Here is a 21,988-nt window from a genome sequence, read left to right as displayed (position 1 = left end):
GCAAAGGTTCTTTTTTAATTATCTGCATACTAAAAGGTATATTTCAAGCATTATCTTTTTATTATAGACAAGAAATTATAGAACAGCTGCTATCAAATATTTTTAATAAAGAGAAAAATGAATCTGCAATAGTCAGTGCAATTCAGATATTACTGACTTTACTGGAAACAAGACGGCCAACGTAAGTTAATTTTTTTATCTTTCTATTCTAATGATACTTTTAATTTTTTAGTAGCTATTAGGTTATCGTTATATTTGCTTATGACTCCTTCCTCAGATATAATGATATTCTCTTAAGTACACAGAAACATTCTGAATCAACATTTTTCTGATAATTCTTACCTGATCTGTTCAATTCCAGGTATCCAAAGCGAATGAACAAGTAAAATCTGAAGTTTGCATTGATAATGATAACAGATCTTCTGTTCATCCTGGTACTGAGCCAGTTATTTTGAATACAGCCAAAGATTTCTTGTTCATAATACAGTAATGCTTTATGGTAGTGAGCCTGTTATACGCGGCCATACATATTTTCAAACTAATATTTATGTGTACTTCTTCCATGACGATGTAACTAAATTAAGGGGTTAATATATTGCTGCAAATATAAATTATGTTAAGCGTTAACCTACTATTTGGAATAGCCAATAAACCCTTTATATAACACAACAAAAAGCCTTTATATAATGCAACAAAGCTTTGAGCTCATTTCATTGTCTGAAAATATTGCTTTGATATCTAGAAATGGTTGAATGGTTCTTATATTGTGGTGAGCAGTTTTCTGAAGATGAAAAGATTATTTGAATTTGTAATTGAAAAAGCTCATGCTTGATACTGCTGATGATTGCAAACATAATCTTTCAGTAGCTTTGCTTACTGTATTAATAGGCAGACATTTTTTCTTTTTATGTATGTGTTACAGATTTGAAGGTCACATAGAAATTTGCCCTCCAGGTATGAACCACTCAACATACTCAGTCAATAAAAGTGTATTAGAAGCCATAAAAGCACGACTTTCATCTTTCCACGAATTGCTCCTGGAACCACCCAAAGTAAGAAAAACACCCAACTCGATGTAAATAGATTGATTCAATTTTGTGACTTCTAGAGCAAGAATATATGTGCCATCTTGCTTAATCTGAAAGTGAATTCCCTTCTGTAGGTTGACATCTTGGCTTAGATTTCAGTAAGGCTGTATACATCAACATAATCCTGATTAGGTTACTGGTGGCATTTTAGCTTTGCTCATATAACAAAAGCTCAGGTTTCCTTGGAACTTAACCATCTGAGTATGTATTACATGGGTACCTAGTCAATGTTTGTTTTCCTTAGATTTTGTTTTAGGGCTGTGAATTTAAGTAGGCTGAGGAGGCACAGGTGAAACTACTAGCATCGGAGGGATGAAATTATTATTTTTTTGTAAAGAATCCTTTACCTTGACTCCCCTGAGAGATTCTCAAGTCCTCCAAGCATGGTAGAGAACAACTGGAAGAAACTAGTTGAGAATTGATTCCATTTGGGACCAGGTATCTGAGGGACCGTCTCTTCACCTGTATCTTTCATGTGAGGGGTGCTTAGAAACATAGAAACTGACAGAAGAAAATGACCCAGTGGTCCATTGAGTCTGCCCTTTGAGTTTGTTTGGTTTTTGTTTTCTTTCAAATTTATTTATTTATTATTTTTATTTTTAAATATTTTATATTAATTTTTAATTTTTGTCATATGATGGACATATGTTTATCCCAAGTATGTGTAAACTGACTTACTGATGATTGATCCACTACCTCCACTGGAAGTTGATTTTATATCTAGTCTGAGAGTCATTATTCTTTGATTTTTAGCGGCATTTATGTACATTAACTACCCGGGATATTACATATGCAGCCCAAGACAATTCCTCTTCAGTCATTGAGGCTCAGGCAAGCCAAAAGGTTAGACACCCATGAGTTACACAATTGTTTGAAATAGCATAGTCCAGTGATGGCGAACTTTTTTGGCACCAAGTGCATGTGCGTGCTGCACCAAGTGCCAAAAAGGGAGCACTTTATGTAGCCATGTGTGCTTGTCTGGGCCTTGTCCAGGAAGAGAAGCTGCCATAGGGACATGCACGCACTGGAAAATGCACTTCCAGTTTCTGTTGCGCACATGCGCCTCAGCCAGCAAGTCTTCCAGTTACTGCCGTGCATGCACACACACCAATCAGTTGGCCAGCGAGTATGTTCACGGCGGAAAACAGAAGACCAGCCCTTCTGGTTTCCAGCACTGCCGCACACACAAAGGTCAGATGATCGTTGTGTGCTCATGCATGCCAGAAACCTGGAAGAGGAACGGGTGCTGCCACATGTGCCACGTGATATGGCTCCACATGCTACTTTGGGCACGCATGCCATAGATTCGCCATCACGTGCATAGTCAAATGGTTTGTGGAGATATTTCTTTGCATTGCCAGATATCAGAACTCTTAAATACATAGAATTATTAGAGGAGGTTCCCTTGTTTCAGTAATGTAATTGAGGCATCCAGTACAAACGTGCTTTGATTGTCTAGGCAATTGAGAATATGGCTTCACTCTATTACATAACTCTGTCTCTACTATCTCTTTGTTTCTTGGGTTTCAGCACAACTAGCTAAACTGTTGCACCTCCTTTCCTTAATAATGGCACTTTAGAGAAAGCAAAACTTTCTACTCTCTTCCTAGTGCTTACACATGTCTAAGAAAATCAAAACAACAAATGTATTTCCTCAATTTATATTCTTCAGATACCTGGCAGAATCAAATAACTGTGAAAGGATCTTTGGGTTTGACTTAAAAAAACAAAACCCTCCCTTGCAATAAAAGTAAAACCATAAGTATTTGGAAGACAGGTTTTTGTTATTGACAGCTTATGAAAACACTACAGTCTACTTAAATATTTTCAGTATTCCAGAACATAAAACTATAGAAAATAATCCTTTGAATAAAATTATATAAGCATTATGCTTAACACAGAATTATGTTCCTGTTACTTAAATATTTCTTCTGGAGTTGGAATTCTATTTTAAATGTTGCATTCTTCTTTTTGTATAGAAAAGTGTTATGAAGACAACATGGGGTGTACTGGATCCACCAGTAGGGAATACCAGGTTAAATGTGATTAGGTTAATATCCAGCCTTCTGCAGACAAATACGAACAATGTCAACCAGGAACTTATAGAGCTGAACAGCATAGGAGTTATACTGGTAAGAAAACACATATTTTTAGATTTATTTATTTACTTACTTACTTACTTACTTACTTAAATACTTACAGGATTTGTATGACTGCCTATTGCATATAATGGTTCTAGGAGGCTTACAATAATGTATTAAAAGAAAGATAAAAACAGAAGCACTTCCAAGTGCTAGACCGCACAGCCTCTGGGTTCAACCCCCAATCTCAGCTGGATTACTGGTGGCCCTTGATTAAGGACCACTCCTTCAGTGACCATTCAAACTAGTGACAGTTCTGAATGAGAGGTAATTATGACTGGTTCTCAAGTGCTCAGTCTTTACATTGTCCCATAGTCCAAGACTACCTGTATGTAACTCATGGGGAAGACACAATAATAACCATATTATTGTATTAAACCTATTCCCTGCAGTGCAGGGGAAATTGGGATATTTTCATTTAAAACATTACCCTTGATGGGAGAATTTATTCAAACAAATTGAGAGGCTGTACATCTTATTGTTTCATATTAAATGGAATGAAAAGAATTGGCACTTAATTGACATTTAATCTGAGTGTGGGCTGTAACATGGCAGGTATTTGTCTGTTTGAAAGACCCAGTTGATTATTATTATTTTCCTCCTTTTATTCATTTTGGACAGTTTAGAGCAGTTAACAATAACTAACCCAGAGCTCATTATTCAGACACTTGGCTCAAAAATACTTCAAGTCTCCTCTTCCCTCCCTCCTCCCCCCAAAATTGATTGCTCCAGAAGCTGATATATGTAGTGGAAATTCATAATCAATTGAGTTCATACTCAATATATCAAGTTTTTTAATCAACATTGGTGGAGGGCCTAACTGAGTACATGCTTTTATGCACGCACGCGCGCGCGGGCACACACACACACACACACACACAGGCAAACACACACAATACTGAAAAGATTCCAGAATCCTTATGTTAAACAAATTCTGACAAAAAGGTGGTTAGGATTTCTGTTGCTGCTTCTGGCAAAGCGGAGTTCAGCTTCCTTCATTATTATAAAGCAGGGGTGTCAAACTCATGTCATCACTTGACGTATCGTGACTTTTCCCCTCTTTGCTAAAATAGGGGTGGGGGCTGCCAACGCATGATAAATCCGGCCCACAAGCAGTGAGTTTGACAATCCTGTTATAAAGAATATCTGAGAGGTTTTTTAAATGAGGAAGAACATTGTTAAAATCACTTTATCAGTAGAAAAAAAATATCCAAACATGTTTAGTAAGCGGTATGGATACTTCTGATTCCTGTTTTTTTTTCCCCGGCAGGACATGTTTTTTAAATACACGTGGAACAATTTTTTGCATACTCAAGTAGAAATTTGTATTGCACTGATTCTTGCAAGTCCTTTTGAAAGCACAGAAAATGGTACAGTCTCAGATCCAGATCCCACTAGAGGCAACCTTTTGCTGAAACACGTGAGATATTTTCTTGTTCTTAATCATTGCTGCACTTATGTATAGTGGTAGTAAACTCTCTAACTAAATAATAATTTCAACTATATTTGAGAACATTACAACTATAATAAGTGAGTGGCAGACTAAAGAAACACATGCTAGCATTATATTTTAATAGGATTCTAATGTATAATAACCTCTCCACTCCAGACCATGTACCTCTATTTTTTAACAGAGATTTTATAGCAAAGATGGAAGCAAAAATGCAAGAAATATCCTTGCTGATTATTTCCCGTTCATAAAAACTACATCTAGTTTGTCTTGTCAGGTTACATAGAGACGATTCCCCCCCCCCCCCCAAAAAAAAACTCTGTCTCCCTCTAAAACTGTAAACAGTTAAGCAGTTTGAGGACAGAACACATAATATAATTGCAGCATGTGGTTAATTTGAGTGTAATCTTTATTCTTTCCATTAAACATTGAAAATCAAATGGCAGGGTTGAAGAGAGAGAGTGTGTGCATGGGTGTTTGTGTGTATGTGTGTTGGAAAAATAGTGCTTTTTGCACTGTACAGTTTGGTGGCTAGCCAGTCACTGATGTGGTAAATAGTTCTTTTTATTATTTGACCAAGTTTTTTATTTCTTCTGCAAAACTAAGTAATTTTTTTTCTTTATAGCTTTTCCTTAAGTGCCATTTAATAGAACGAATACTTGAAGCATGGGATATGAATGAAAAGAAACAGTGAGTAGTCAGAAACTTTTCTAACTTTGTACCTTTAAGATGCAGTATAAGTATCACAGACATCGATTTACATCCTAGCTATAATTAGCAATTTTATAAAAACTCTTAATTTCATACACCTCTTTTTTTGTGACTCTTTGGGGTATGAGATCCCTCCATGAAAACAAATAAGCTTGTTAATTCTCCTTATTTGCACTGTTTATTATATTTGCTTTAATTAAACACTCACTTTTGTGCACTTTTTGGCTATCTTTTCTGTATATAATTATAGTCTACTTATAGAAGAAATGTATATTGAAACTAAACCAGAAGAATATGCTTTAATGCAGAATGCTGTTTAAATACTTAGATGTTTAAGAATGCACAAGATTTTTATGTGGAGGATTAAGCTGTCATATTTTATCATAATTCCATGTTTTGCACACTATATTTGAATTTCTTACTGAATTCACCCATTGCTATTCTAGACTAAATCATAAATTAAACAACATACTGCTGCAGGCTACCAAAAAAAGAAAACCCCAAATGTAAAACTAATGAACTTTGGCGTGCAGTTGCTAGTCTTTAACTGACCTATTTTTCTGTTGTATGCTGCTTGAATCAGCCTTTGTTTTTGTTCCATTTTCTACAAGTCTGTTAAAATAAAAATCCTATAATTAACTAATTGTTTTGATTGAATAACTAATTTTGTTTAACTCTTGCAGAGGTGAAGGAGGAAGACGTTATGGCTACATGGGTCACTTAACAAGAATAGCAAATTGCATTGTGCACAGTACTGATAAAGGGCCAAACTGTACACTGGTGCAACAACTTATTAAAGGTAATCCATTGTACTTTTGCTTACTGAGCCTTATGTCAGTTGAATTCACATTTTCATAGGCTCCTTTTACCATCAGTTTTTCTGTATCCGCTATCTCATCCCCACCCCACCCTGAATAGGATGTGAGGTATTCTACTTTTAAGTGTGATAACTTAGCTAATGTCAGGCTTGATCAATTTGATTTTTACTCTCAGTGGGGCCAGATGAATAATGTAAACACATGTTTAAGCTAATAGTTGCATGATGCGTTGTAACAAAGTTTAGATGAAGAGATTTAAAATTACTTCTCAGGAGTTTTTGTTTAACCCAAAAAAGGCCAAAAATAGAAGATAACTTCAATGTGTCCTCTACTTGGCTTGATTTTTGAACACTTGCAGAGGTTACATTTTATTGTGAAAGATGAATAATGAATCCAAATCATACAGGTTTTATTTATTTATTTATTTATTTTGGTGCCTTCAAGTCAGCGTTAACTCCTGGTGCCTGTCCGGACTAGTCCCTGCAGTTTTCTTGGCATTATTTTGGAAGTGTTTGTTACTGCCTGCTTCCAGGGGCTGAGAGCTGGCTCAAGGTCACTCAGCTGGCTTTGTATCTAAGGTACAAACTCAACAGTCTACCAGTTTTAAACTTGACACTTTTATCACTACACCAAACTTCCAATGTGACATACAGCTGTGAATTCTCTCCTGAAGTTATAACTTGAAATTTAAAATCTTGCATACAAATAGCAAATGCACTGTAGCAGTTTCCTAATTACCTTGGGAAATAAATGTGTATATTTTGAATAATATGTATTTATTAGTAAAATTCTAAATTACATATAAAATAATCTACGGTACCTGGAATGATATCAATCTGCATTCTTGATATTGCATTTTTCTTTCTTTTTGGACTTTCTAGAACTTCCAGATGAAGTCAGGGAACGATGGGAATCTTTCTGCACAAACCCATTAAGTGAAACCAACAAGAGAAACACAGTGGACTTAGTAGGTTTTATAAGATGGCATTTGGGAAATTTACTGTAGTTTTTGCATTACAAAATGAAAACAACACATAATAACAATAGATATCTCATTCTATTATTTTATGTCAGTTTTAAAAGATCACAGCTTCATTTTGTTGATATTAATCATTCCAAAAAACCACTGAATCCCACTTCCCTCTTTATTAGACAGAATTTAAATTTTCACTTGTGTTAATTTTTCTGCACTCTATTCATTTGGGTTTTTGTTGTTGCTGAGGCCTTCTTTCTTTGGTTCTAAGTTACTGGCCACTTCTTGTGTTTGTATTACAAAAAAATTACAGTTTCGTAACCTAACTTTTTTCCTTGGGTTCATTAACTTATTTTTTGTCTGTTTATCCAGAGTGCCAATTCTAATCCTAGTTTCTTATTTAATCTGTTTACCATTCTACTCTAGAGCTATGTGAGATACATTTCATCTGTTAATATGATTGTTTGATATTTTGTTCAATATACATTAAATAAAGCTGCCCTGCAGGTATAATGATTTTGTTGTAAAAGCAAGAGTAGTATGAATACTTTTTAAGTGCAGAATTTAACATAAGAACTGTTTTCATCCACTTAAAGATCTATGTTCTTTGTTCTTTTGTCAAATGTTAATTAGGTTGCTTGTTCCTGTGTGTTCCTCTACTAGCTTTTTGCTGGTTTTGGATCTAGAGATGACTTGAGCAAGCAGAGAAGTATCTCTGCTTGAACAGAATATTGCTGCCAACTATTTTTCTCTATAGTTGTGCACAAAGATAGGAAACTATATCAAGAAGTAACTGAAATATATTGATTAGTGCTATAAATCTACTTCCATTTGTGAATTTGAGTTTTATTTGTTAGCTTGTTCTTAATCAGTGGAACGGCTTGTTTCCAGAAGTTGTGAATGCTCCATCACTGGAGGTTTTTAAGAAGAGATTGGACAGCAATTTTTCTGAAATGATACAAGGTCTCTTGCTTGAGCATGGGGTTGGACTAGAAGACCTCCAAGATCCCTTCCAGCTCTATTATTCTATTACCTTGAATGTTATGTTATTTATGATCTGCCCAATAATTGGATTTGAATTAATTGAAAAGCAGTTAATAGTCTATTACTTAATTCTACATGCTACTTTTATCTGATATAGCAAGCAAAGAACTATCAGGATCTGTATGAATTTAAGGGAAATTTGTCTGTAATTTAAAATTTAAAATGAACTCTATTTTTGAGGAAGTATCCAAAACAAAATGCTTTTACAGCAATATAGAAAATAATTCTAAAAATTAAAAGTATCATATTTTAGCAATAATTTCATAGAAATGGTAGATTGTAACTTCCAGGGAGGTTTTTGTCAGTTGAATCCAAGTTAGATAGGATGAGGATATGTTTCAATTAATTCTTCTGCATAGTGAAATAATTGGTTTTTTTTCCCAGTTTTATTACTATGAAGGTAGTGTAATCCTCAATTTACGACCTCAATTGGGACCATAATTTCTGTTGCTAGGTGATGCAGTCATTAAGTGGTGCAGCAGTCATAACTTTGAGGACAGATCATAAGTCACATTTTAGAAGACTTGTAACTTCAAACCATCATTAAATGAATGATTGTTACGTCTAGGATAACTAGTATGGATTTTTGTAACTGATATTTATTCAGAACTTTTTTAACCTGAATTCCTTACCTTTCTACTAGGTTACTACTTGTCACATTCATTCATCCAGCGATGATGAAATTGATTTTAAAGAAACTGGTTTTTCACAAGATTCTTCACTGCAAGAAGTGAGTTAAACTCTAAGCTATACTGCTTGCATATATTATTTTGCTAAAAGTTTCTGATAAGGAATTCACTTTCAGATTTTGCAGTTGTGTAAGATATTATTGTATTTAAGAAGATAAACCAATTTCATAAAATAGAGAGTTGGAAGTGACCTTAGGCATCATTTAACCTGTTGACCTGTCCAGCCTCTGGTAACACAAGGGAAGAAAAACTGACTACATTATGTGTCAACCTCTTCCAACAACTTTTTACTACCAGGATAATCCTCCTGTTTCTTGTAGTCAAGTTAGACATTTGGGAACATGTTTTAAAAGTATAGCTTGGAGAATAGCATGCACACTACTTATATCTGTATGGTTTACCTATTGATTTCTGTCAGTTAAGATCCCTGTGGAGACCTTGATGCTCTTAGAGTTTGGTTATTGCAGACATTTCATTACTTGACTCGCTGACATTATTCATTTGGAGTAATGAAACATAAGCAAGCAAACAACTCAGGGAGCACCAAGGAACCCAGAGTTCAACTCTGAACTACATATATTTTCCTCTGATGGAATTAAGATTTCTTTTAGAGTCAATAGGATCTCAGTGCTGATTTCTAGGCTCTCTTCTATGGGATAGCAGAGTACTCACAGTCTGTCTTCTCATGGACTAGAAAGCAATATAAATATTCGCATAACCATAAAGCCCTGATCTACAAAAAATATTGATTATAGTAAATTCTCTAATAGTCCTTCAGGGCTCAGTGTCATATTAAAAACTACTCATTGTCTAGAAGAAGCTCATACATATAATCCAATCGAATAGTCAAAAACATCAAACTGCCTAGATCAGAAAATCAAAATATGCCAAAAAAAGATAGGTTTTTGTTTTATGCATGTAAATACATAGAGATGGTGTTAAATGAGTTTTAGGCAGTAATGAGTTTCATATCATTCCTGATTTCAGTGTGGTGATACAGTCACTTACCTTTGCCTGTATTCTTAATAGAAATTTGTCCACGTATTGGGAAGAAGATGCAAGAGAATCACTTTAAGTGTAATTCTAGAAAAAACTTTTTTCCCTCCACATTTCTTATATTTTACCAAATATTCTAGTAGGATTAGTTTTGTAAACTGGTTTTTTTAAAGCAATAGTGACACTCTTTGTTATCTTCCATCTAAAACAAAACAAAACATAAAGCCCCCTTATATCTATTAATGAGATTAGTGGTGGTGCCATCAGATGTAATTTTAATACTCAATTATAAAACAGTGACCCCCTAAACTCCCAAATTACATACATCTGATAATGACAAAACAGCCCTATCCATATGTAGTATATGCATGTATGTGCACGAATGCACATATGATATGTACTTGCAATTTAATGAAAGTATTAGTTCTGGAGCAAATTGGGCAAATAGTGTTTAGACTATTATTAGAATCATTATATCACTGTCGTTGGTCCTGGGATTGCCAGGCCTTTTCTGATTATCAGATGCAACAAATGACGTCCAATTTTATTGACCAGTTTGGCTTCAACGATGAGAAGTTTGCTGATCAAGATGACATCGGCAAGTAAGTACAGTCCTATTTTAAAAGTTATTTTTGTTTTCCATGTCTTGCATCACAGTGGTTATTCATTACCCCTAAAAACAATAAAATACTGTTTGTTTAGTTTTGTTCCATAGATATTTATGCTTTTTGTATACTCCAAAAGAAATCTCATTATTAATTTGTAATTAATTTAAAAAGCAAAAAAAAAAAAATTGTGACCCTAACTAAAATAAAACAAATTTTGTTCTATTTTATGAGTTCCTTTCTCTTAAGTTTCAAGATAAGTTCTAGAACTTGGAATATATCATGACCTGGTTTGAAAAATATATTTGGGATTGCATAATGGATGTATTCTATGGGACCCATATCTGTATTTGGAACCACAGACTCATTTTCATGTGGGATGAGCAATTATACACATATGATAAATAAAAACAAATTAGTGGTTGCAAGCTATAAAAATTGTTTTTCCTTAGGTGATGAATTCAGTTGGATTGAAATAAACTTTCATCTATCACCTACTATATTATACATTATGACTTTTTAAATTTTGCTATCTCTTAGCTTATTTGTTCTGAGAAAATTATTCAGGCAAGTTATCAGTTTCTTGGTATATAAAATGGGTAAATTGACTGCTAAAAGTTCCCTACAATTAAAATGTTTAAAAGCACAATTCAAACTGCATATAAGCAATTGCTCATACAAAAAGCTAACCTACAACTAACACAATGTTTATGCACATTCTGATGTTTTTTCACAAATTAAATTAAAATCAGTAAATAGCTAAATATTGATTTCCAAATGCATATAGTGGCATATGTGTGAGAAGGGCAAGAAACAACTTTATGCCTTTTTTTTAACATGCATTTGAAATTCAGTAATTTGGATTATGTAGTGTTCTGTTTTAATTTGGATTTATGAAATGCATCAATGTAACTGCACACATTCCAAGAATCTATCAAAATCTGTATACCAGATCCAGCAACATTATGAATGCAAATGTTGCATATCAACTTTGGCATATTAAAATCCTAATTTTGAAAACATTTCTGACAGTCTGAGCATAACCATTCTTGGAATGGTGGACCTAACATTGTTTTTCTGCTGACATCCAGAAGTAGTTTGGTAGCAACATAGATTATTTCATTTCCCTTCCCATAGAATTATCCAAGAGTGTCCATATTATCACATTATTGAAGGGAATACTACTGCTAGAAGTGATGCCTGTCATTGAGACAAGTGAGTTTAATCCTTGTCCTACTTGAGCTTGTTTAAAGAGCTTTTAGCTTAATATATTAGCAATCAAGCTGCCTGCTCATCTTTGAAGATGTAATGTAGAACACCTTGACATATTATAGTTACTAACAGACGCATAAGTTGAATCATTTGCAAGCTCTATTTAATTGTTAATATATGCAAATTGCGATGACTTGCGTGTTTGCAGCGAAGCATAATTTTTAAATCTGGCTACTTCATATCACCCTCAGGTAAAAATATTTTGAAGGTATGCATTCCCTTTTGAGATACCAATTTCATTGTACTTAAGTATAATGACAATAAAGATTATACTTATACTCTTCTTAATAAAGGAAGAATCAGTGTTAGGCGTGAAGTTTATCACGATCTGAAAAAAAGATTCAAGTTTCATTTTCTCAAGTAATTTATATGGGCTATTTGAAAAGGCTTAAAATTTTGTACTAGGAAAGAGTATTTCAGGTTTTTTTTAGATACGTAAAGTTATTAAATGAAGTTCTTCAGTATATCCTATAAAGTGATACTTCCTTTTTGTTTTACTGCATAAATTTGTACTTTGTTCACAGTGTTTCTTTTGATCGTGTATCAGACATCAATTTTACCCTCAATACAAATGAAAGTGTAAGTATTTTTCAATTTTACCCTCAATAGAAATGAAAATGAGTACATATCTCTGAATGAGAACTAGCCTGCTCCACAGCCTGCTGGTGTGCTTTAAAAGAGTATAATTTTAACAATAGAAACTCTACTGTTGCATTCTTTACAAAAGGAATAATTAGAAGAAACATTTTGTATAGCAATAGCGCTTAGACTTACATACCGCTTCACTGTGCTTTTACAGACATAAGTGGTTTACAGAGTCAGCCTATTGCCCCCAACAATTTGGGTCCTCATTTTACTTACCTCAGAAGGATGCAACAGAGAGCAGGAAAACCTGGAATTCTTGTGTTCTTATTTTAATATTTTTCCCTCCCTTTCTTTCTCTATTAAGTCTAATTTGAGATCAGGCAAGCAAGTGCTTGGAGGGAGGGATAATTAGAAACATTTGACATGACAACTTCATCCAACTTACATAAAATTATTTGAACCTTGTTTTTGGAGCTTAGGAGGCTTTTGCCTATATGCACACACACATATTTGGACAACAGACAGTGCATAATAAATGAGGAAGTCAGTATTTATTAATAATGCTTTTTTTTCACATGTCCAGGGCAACATTGCTTTGTTTGAAGCATGCTGCAAGGAGAGAATACAGCAATTTGATGATGGTGGCTCTGATGAAGAAGATATCTGGGAAGAGAAACATATTGCTTTTACTCCAGAATCTCAGAGAAGATCCAGGTAATTTTCAAATACTATAGCAGGAAAATTTTATTTTGTTGTTGATGATGATAGCTAGTCACAATCTCCTACTAATCTCCTCTGGCAGAAATGTAGGTGACAAAGCAAATTTTGACCTTCAGCACTGCCTACTTTTTATGTTGCCCAGTGGTTAGAGGCCTTCTGAAATACAACAGCTGAAAACAGAACCCTTCATAGCTTTTTATGGCATGGATTTACATACTTTAAATTCATTAATTTAATCTGTCAAGATATTTAGGATAGTGTCTGATCAGATTTTTGGGAGATCACTTTTAAAATTAATGCAAAGGAGGCTTCAGTCGGCCACCTACTTCCTTGAGCTTTACCATTTAACAGTTAATTAAAAAGATGTTCAGTAGAGTCAAATAAGTTATAAATTCCTTCTTATGAAAAGAAATGGCTCCTAAGGTTACATGAGCTACACTGGCTCCAGATGCAAATTCAAGGTGCTGGTTGTCACTTTAAATATCTACATGACATGGGTCAGATCAACCATGGACTACCTATCCCAATTGTTTTTGCCGCTTCCATTAGTTCTGATAGAGCGAGCATGCAGGTCCCATCAGTGAGGCAGTGTCACCTGGTAAGGTCAGAAAGCGTAACCTCTCTGTCATGACATCTGTTTTAGGAAACAGTCTGCCTCCTCCCCTCTGGGGTGGCCTCATTAGCCTTTCAGAAGGCTGTGAAGACCTGGCTCTTGGACTCTGGCATTATATGGTTTTGTTGAATAGGTTGCTAATGTAATTTTGAAGGCTCAACTCAATTTTTTAAATTAGTTTATATAGTTTAGTTATATTTTATTTACATACACTGCCCAGAAATGCCTGGCTAAAATTGTTAAATAACTGGATTTTTCATTCGAGGGTCTAGTGACTTTACAAGAGTCCATATTCCTCTGTATGATTCCTTTGGATTGATATTATCTAAGTGGCAAGCGTAACAGAATGTCTAGCTTTGCTATGTTGTTTAAATACACTGTAATTGTATTCATAGTTTTCCAGTTTGTCAGTGTGACTCTTGAAACAGTGACACCTGTAGGCTCATGATGAAGCCTGAAAAAGGTTGAGTACTTTAACGAATAGCAGAAATCTGCTCTGCTTGTTTGAGGCAAAACACAGTATAAAATATTTTCTGAAAACTCTACTATTGAATGGCATTAAAATTGGTGGATGTTCAACCATGAGTTCAGCAAAGAAGTCCTCTTTGTAGCATTATTTAATATTAATGAACAAGGGGGAGGAAATGAGTCAGACCTCTTCATCTATTCTTAAGTTTTAAAGTTTTAAAAATGGTTACGTAATAGATGGAAGGGGAGAAAATTCATATTATATATCTCTCATTAAAATAAAAAGTTCAGGCAGTACAGACAGTGAAGAGAGCACAGATTCTGAAGAAGAGGATGGAACGAAGCAAGACCTGTTTGAATCAAGCACCAATACAGAAGACAAGATGGAAGTAGATTTGAATGAAAGTAAGTAGCTTTTTTCACACAGTTTCTCATGCATTCAAATTCAGATGCAGGAATTGCACTGTGCTTACTGGATTTTTTCATTTGTTAAAAAAAAGTGGAAGCCTTTGGCCTTCTTTTTTTTCCATTATTTCTACTTCCTCACGTTAACTCCATAAAAATAAAAGTATTTTACATCACCTCTGTTATTATGGTTACTGCCTCAGTTGGACCAAGATGGACCAAACTCTCAACATTTAATATATCACAATGCAAGGACAATGTATGGATGTACAGAGGAACTTAGAAAGTTGTGCACCACCTCTTCCTCTCTTGGTATTTTTGGCTTGTAGTAGTAGGTGGCTGTGAAAGACAATCAGTAGACATTTTCCATTACAAATGAACCTGCGTAAAATATAAAGAGGTATATTCTAAAAAGACACTGAATTTTTGTAAAATTGAGTTGTTTAAATATGGTAATGGGAGAATGACTAGTTGTAAATGATTCTATTTTTTCTCAGTTTTCATAAAAGTAATAACAGTTGACAAATTTTCCCTCTGACTTTGTTTAAAACTTAAACAAGCTGCCTTGCTATAGGTTTAGTATTAGAAAATGATATAATTGTAATGTTACATTTTTTCCCAGCACCTAATTGGTCAGCTAACTTTGATGTTCCTATGGAAACCACACATGGCACTAATCTGGATTCTGTTGGATCTGATGTATGGAGCACAGAAGAACCAATGCCAGCAAAAGAAACTGGTTGGGCTTCCTTTTCAGATTTCACTGTAAGGTAGGAAAGTTTTGTATTCCTGCAAAACCTACAAATGAAATTAAAAAAACAAGAAAAAAACCATATATTTTATATTCACATATTTTATATTTGAAATGAAAGCATTAACTCATTAGTTTTCTTTGGCATCTTTTAAAAGTGCAGCTGTAGTAATAGATTGACATGTTTAGGTGAAAAATATCTATCTGTTGTGCAATTTGAGAAAAAAAATGGTTGCCATTATTTGAGGCCCAAGTCAGTTTTTTGTCACTCATTCTCAAACCACATTGCAGAAATTCATCAATAAAGTGCAGAATTGTAGTATTTTTCCCCGACGAAAAGAATTATTTTACTGAGAAAATCTCAGCCTCTAAAATTAAAACCTAACCTAATTGACCCATTAATTTTGTTGCAAATTCCATTTCTGTACAGAAAATCTTGAATAGGATAAAACAAGCAGCACTGACATTTTCTTCCCTGGCTCTTCATTTTCTCTTTATCCTCTTCTCTCAACCATTATCCTCCTTTTTTCTGCATTTCATTCTGTTGAACATTATATTTTTGTTTTCTGGATTAAAAAATAAATCTGTAGCTGAATAGCCATCTGTTTTTTTCCCCTGTCCTAATTGAAAGGATAGTTTAGTTTTCAGAATTTATATAAACTTCTATAAGGTCTCAAGTGCTCATTGATATTTAGACTGCCTTTATTTGCTATATAAGCACAAGTATACTCTAGAATCCTGTTTCAAATATTTAACATTATCATATAGAAGTGACCAACTGAATTCTATCCTGTGTACTCCTTGCAGAAAATAACTGAAAATGTGATTCATCAACTTATCTTACTTTTGTTTTTAAAGTTCAAAAGATTCTTTGAGAAGTAATTCACCTGTGGAAATGGAAACCAACACCGAAACAGTGGATCCTCTGAATGCAAATGAAGTTGCCCTTGTGACCCAGCCAGAAAGTAAGAGCTCAGGATGATTTTGATTAATAATGTGTGGCATTAGACTCAGCATATTCTACTAATGTGAGAATGCCATTTTACAGGAACTTGGAATTGATCCTTCTCTGGAGTTGTGTCTGCTATATCCCTAAGTCTGCCATCTTTTATGAAATCCTGGCTCCGTCAGTACAACTTGGGCAAAGATGGTTTTTCCCAGTTTGGTAGAAAGTGAAAAGGAAATGTTAAGAGAACTTGGCAATGATTTATCAGTGTTTGTAGGTTTCACAGTTTCATTTCTCTGACATGGGTTCTGAAGACTTTCATTATTATTTTTGTTGGATTTTTGTTGATGCTTTAAACAATTAAAAAATTTTAAAATTTTTTTTAATAAATAAATACTTATGCTGCCCATCTCCCCATTTTTACTTGCCATCCAGAGTTGCTACTATGGCAGTAAGCTCTCAATAAGAGTTTGCTACTAATAAGTTAAATATATAAAAGTTTATTCTTCTTATTGCTGACAGTTCTTTACAGCTCAGCACAGAATAGAAGAGTAATACAGATATAAAATATAAAATAAAAGAGTAACTGTCCAGTTTCATTGTTCAAATTCTTTTTTCAGATGTAGGAAGTATTGCAATGGAAGCTGGTTCTGATGGAGAAGATGATACAGAAAATGCAGATAAAGTGACTGAAACAGTAATGAATGGCAGCATGAAGGAGACTCTTAGCCTTACTGTAGACGCTAAAACTGAGACTGCGGTCTTCAAAAGGTGAGGCATTAAACTTTGCTGCCCAGTAAGTTTAAGGAATTTTCATTAACCATATTGAAAGGTGGCCTAGTGTTGCATTCTCAAACCATTTAAAACAAGCATTTGGCACAAGCTTTCTGTGAAATTGAGGTTTGAACATGATTTTTTTTTGTGAGTGCTAAAAGTTCAATCAAATGAGGTATTCCTATTTTCACTGAATATCATTGGACAGATTTTTAATTTTAAGTTGATAGTTGCTATTTTTTTCTTACATAGCCTCTGAAGTCTTTTCTGTGTTTTATGTTTGCCTCTTTTTATTTAAAAAATAATTTTCTAATCTAGTTATGAATGAATTATTGAAAATAATAGCTGCCATGGGGCTGATGCAATAGCCACACAACAAGGGCCTCCCCCCGCCCCTTAGCTTGTACTTTGAGATGGTTATATAAATTTAGCATGTTTTATGTGCTCTTCAGTCCAGCTTTTTGGTCAAAATTCTGACCTAAATATTAGCATACTGATTATTATTATTTTTTTGGCCCATGTCTTATTTACATGCCATCTAATCCCCAACTGGAATGAAAAAGACCTGAACTCACACAATACCAAGGGGGGCTCACCCACCCTTGCAGATTTCTTTCAGTACATTAAGGAAACTGTTACACCAAGGGCTGAGAAAATGTATAACTTCCAGCCACATTTATTTATTTATTTATTTATTTATTTAATATATTTTTATATTTAATTAATTTTCCACCCATCTTGTTACAAAATGATCTGGGCAGTTTACAAAAAGTTGGCCTTTACTATGCTGATAGTTATGCTTAGGCCCTAACTGATCACTATTATTGTAGTATGACAGGAATAGGGACTGTCGCAAAGTTGCTTTTTCAAGGGGCAACTGGACTTCCTGGTTTTTCTGAAGAAGCTTCTTGGACGAGAAGTGAAACATCTTCAAAGAAAAGCCAGAAAGTCCAGTTGCCTCTTGAAAAAACACCTTTGGGACAACCATGACCTGGATGACTGAGAATCTCCATAGACGAATAGGGAGTGTGTTGCAGGCAATTTTGATTTCATCCTTCAATAGGTGGTGGTGGGGAAAACGGCCCGAGGCCTCCACTCCCTGCTGTGGAGGCATAGTACATGATACAAAGATGACAATGATAGTTCTCTCGTTCTCTCTCTCTCTCCCTCCCTCTCTCCCTCCCTCTCTGTCTCCCCCCCCCCCACTTCCAAGAACCAAGAGATGGATGGGACATGGTTGAGGTCTTACTCCATCAGCTGCCTTTAGCAGTGAGTGCCTCCCTTCGGTCCCTAGGTCAATCGAAAAAATACTCTTCCAGAGGTCCAAAAGGGAAGGGGGCAGTTCTCACTTCTGGTGGTGGAATGTTCCACAGAAAAGGCTCCTCTCCTTGATCCCGCCTGTTTCATTTCCTTAGCAGATGGGATTCATAGCAGATCTCTTGCACAGGACAGACTGGGGAGGCTTGTCCCATCTGGGAGAGACCACTTCTTAGATGTCCTGGACCAGTGCAATGTAGGGCTTTAAAAGTAATGACTAGGACTGTGAATTGAATACGAAACCACACTGGCAATCAATGCAGCTAGTGCATATTTGAACTAAGGCAGCAAAAACCTAGGCACAGTATACATATAGTGTAGTATATCTAAAATGAAGAAAGAAAATATGCGGCAAGATAATCAGAACATTTACAAAGAATTAAGTTAAATTAAGTTTGATACTCAAACTTCTCATGCTCAGAATTCTTTAATTATAAGTAAATATCCCCATAAAAAGATTTGTTTTTATATTCTTGGATGAGTTTTCTTTTTTCCCCCTATAAAGTTTGTTTAAAAAACAAAATACGTCCTACAAGTGAACTTTACAGGGACATTATGTTAAAACAGAAAATAACCAGCTAATAACTAATATGTATATATTAGATATGAGAATGCCACAAAGGGTAGGATAGTACTTTTATGCTGGTTAAATATTCAAACTGAAACTGAGTCAGCTTAGATGAGATGCAGTGACTTCCACTTTGCTTGGAGGGTCGTTTTGACTGCTCCCGAGGCTTCAGGGAAGCCTCCTGAAGGTCTCCAGGGGGGCGGGGGAGGCTGTTTTCGCCCTCCCCAGGCTCCTATAAAGCCTCGAGCCTGAGGAGGGCAAAAAAAGCATGCAAAAATGGGGGGGGGGGTGTCATGCCTGTAGTGCGCACATGCGCACTGGATGTATGTGTCACACATTGCATTATGGGTGCGGCATGCCCGCACCCGACCTCCCCTTTGATCCCCCCACTTATGGCACGTGAGCCAAAAAAGGTTCGCTATCACTGCTATATAAGACTAGAAAAAAAGTCTCTTTGAAACAGTCCATCCTCCCAGAAGACTATTATACTTAATAGAGTGGTTGGGATAAGGCATTTTTCTTTGTTGTTCCTTTTCTTTTCAGTTACTGTCTATTTTATAATTTGACTCTACTAGTTTCATTACACTCCAGATCTGGATGGATGATTTTTCTTCTAAATGGAAAATAGGAAGTTTGCATTAGCTAGACAAGTGGAATAGATGCCTCTGTACTGGCTAGCTTGTGCACTATGAAACACCAGAGCTAAATCCACCATATTTTCTTTGTGTGTGTGTGTTAATTTAGGATATCCTTTTCTTTCCTCATAAAGTGATTCAAATTCTGGATGTTTTGTACACTTCTTTTGTGAATATAAACAATGAGTACTTAAGCATAGTCCTCATGTAGATTTTTCAAGCCACAGATTGCTGATTTGCTTCTTTCCTGTTTTCTGGAGTACTTTTTATTGAGTAGTACAGATGTGTGTGAATTGCACTCTTGGATACTGGAAAAGGACAAAACACATCATTAAACATCTGGTTTTCAAATATTTCGGTTTTCATTCAGGAAAACTCAAAACAGTTTATATTATCCCATGAAAATTGAGGCTGATTTCTGGTAATAGGTTGGTTGTAAACTGTTGTTGGATAATTTCAGCCTGCAGTTGGGACCTGTGATTACTGAATATTAAGCTTGTAAAATCAATCCATAGGTGTCCACAAAGAAGCTTAGTTTTAAAAATGTATCCCAACTGTTCTTAGCAGTATAAATTTCTAGTTTGTTTAAAGAATTTGGATAACAATACCACTATTTTTGTTGCATCCTAGACAGACTTGATCCGAACATTCTTCTTTTCTGGGAAAATCTTGATAGTCTTTTTTTATATTACTTTTCTGTTTTTTCCACCCTTCTCTTTCACTGTGGCTTCAGAGTGTTGAAATCCTATCGGTATGTACTGTAAAGGATCATTCATGTTTTTGTTTCGTTTTTTCATTTTGGGCATCATTTACATTCTTTATTCCTCTTTTTTTTACTACTCTCTCCTGCATATTTTTCTTGTCCAATTCCTTTTTAATAAACATAAACTGATGGGAATAATGAATGTCAACAGAAACAACAATCTTGTGCTTGTTTTCCATGTTTCAATCATATTTCTAAAATCTGTCTGCATGTGACCTCTGGATCCTTTTCCCCAAGTCTTTCATTATTGCATGGCAATACAAGCATTTAAAAGCACAAACAAAGCTGTAATTTATTTTTTTTATTAGTGAGGAAGGAAAACTGTCTACCTCGCAAGATGCTTCTTGTAAATATGTGGTGGAAGAGAATGCAGATGCTGGAGAAGAAAGTCCTGTAGCTCCGCAGCCCACTTGCAGCAGCCTGGAGCAGAGGTACCTGTTGTTGCCAAGTCATTTTGTTTTATTATGAACTGTGTATATATGAAATGCTTATAATCTGTCTTATTACCTGCTCCTAGAATGTCTTACACATGGGCTCTTACAGAGGCTGTGCTTTCACCCTTATAAACTTTTGGGAGAAAAAGTGGTGAGGAGAAAAAGAAAATATGGTACATGTAGTCATGAGGTAGACCCAGCTGTATAGATCTTCCTTTCAGGGAAAGATATTATGGAAAACCATACAGATAAATGAAAACATAAATATGTATGGCAACTTGCTCTCAATTATATTGGAGACTCCTGGAATTATGGGCTATTCTACATCCTATAGGACAGGGGTCTCCCACCCCCGCGGACTGTGAACTGGTACACCTTTGTGGCCTGTTAGGAACCGGGCCATGCAAGTGAGGTGTGAGTGAGCAAAGCTTCATTTGCACATGTGCAGGAATAAAACACACATACACATACACACGGAAGACAGTTTTTGTTACGAAACTGGTGTCTGGTGCCAGAAAAGTTTGATACTGCTGTAGGATTCTAGCACACTAAACATTGCTACATTTTACCATCTTGTTATCTATGTGCTTGTCCATATATGACAGAAAGCTGCACAGAGATTTCTGAGCATATTGGAGAGCACTGTGTCCTTATAGGAGTAGAACACTGAATTAGCCTTCATAGACTTTATGGCCAAAGTACTAACAGCTTCTTGATTCTGGGACGTAATAAAAAAAAAGGCTGCTCTGGCAGTTTTAAGTTTGCTGCTGATAAACTCGCTTTATACTTGTATTGTTTTTTTAAAAATTTTAACAGAAATGCTATTGCTACTACTACATTGCTTTTATTTATGTCTGACATTAAGTATGTATCTTGGAGATGGGAGAAAGCAGCTTAGCTAACTGGGAAGATAGGAAATGCACAGATCAAGCAAAGCTTTTTTTTCTCCGTAATAAGCTAAGAGCATAGGTTACAATGATAAGCAATGAATATGTTCACTTTGTTTATTCTAGCAATTAGAAAGGCAACATGCTTTGAATATTGGTTGTAAGAAAGATCTTTATTACAGTCAAAGACCAGCAATATACATTTGTCTTCACACTATATTAAAAATACTAACATTAAAATATAATTAAAAGTATTTACATTAAAAGTGGATAATAACATTATGGTCCAAAGATTGTTAAAGGTCTGTCCAGATAATTGGTACAAGATGGTACTA

At 35.1% G+C, this 21,988-nt stretch overlaps 1 protein-coding gene across 7 annotated transcripts in view; it reads left to right on the top strand.

Moving 5' to 3' along the window:
• The window catches only part of PPP6R3 (protein phosphatase 6 regulatory subunit 3), a 60,717-nt gene that overhangs the window by 35,532 nt on the left and 3,197 nt on the right, over positions 1 to 21,988 (top strand). For 5 of the 7 annotated variants that reach the window (XM_032220969.1, XM_032220935.1, XM_032220951.1 and 2 more), the window contains 16 exons: positions 68 to 181; positions 923 to 1,052; positions 3,068 to 3,220; positions 4,500 to 4,649; positions 5,305 to 5,369; positions 6,074 to 6,189; positions 7,090 to 7,175; positions 8,869 to 8,955; positions 10,415 to 10,512; positions 12,312 to 12,366; positions 12,956 to 13,086; positions 14,460 to 14,578; positions 15,201 to 15,348; positions 16,188 to 16,294; positions 16,896 to 17,046; positions 20,641 to 20,763. In XM_032220969.1, coding sequence (XP_032076860.1) covers positions 68 to 181; positions 923 to 1,052; positions 3,068 to 3,220; positions 4,500 to 4,649; positions 5,305 to 5,369; positions 6,074 to 6,189; positions 7,090 to 7,175; positions 8,869 to 8,955; positions 10,415 to 10,512; positions 12,312 to 12,366; positions 12,956 to 13,086; positions 14,460 to 14,578; positions 15,201 to 15,348; positions 16,188 to 16,294; positions 16,896 to 17,046; positions 20,641 to 20,763 — 1,833 coding nt within the window. The remainder of the gene's footprint in view (positions 1 to 67; positions 182 to 922; positions 1,053 to 3,067; positions 3,221 to 4,499; positions 4,650 to 5,304; positions 5,370 to 6,073; positions 6,190 to 7,089; positions 7,176 to 8,868; positions 8,956 to 10,414; positions 10,513 to 12,311; positions 12,367 to 12,955; positions 13,087 to 14,459; positions 14,579 to 15,200; positions 15,349 to 16,187; positions 16,295 to 16,895; positions 17,047 to 20,640; positions 20,764 to 21,988) is intronic. The other 2 variants (XM_032220988.1, XM_032220978.1) reach the window with 2 other exon arrangements.

This window comes from Thamnophis elegans, chromosome 1 (assembly GCF_009769535.1).
Source record: "Thamnophis elegans isolate rThaEle1 chromosome 1, rThaEle1.pri, whole genome shotgun sequence".
In the NCBI taxonomy this organism is placed as follows: domain Eukaryota; kingdom Metazoa; phylum Chordata; class Lepidosauria; order Squamata; family Colubridae; genus Thamnophis; species Thamnophis elegans.
The sequence above is the reverse complement of the archived record's forward strand: the minus strand, read 5'-3'. Positions and strand labels throughout refer to the sequence as shown.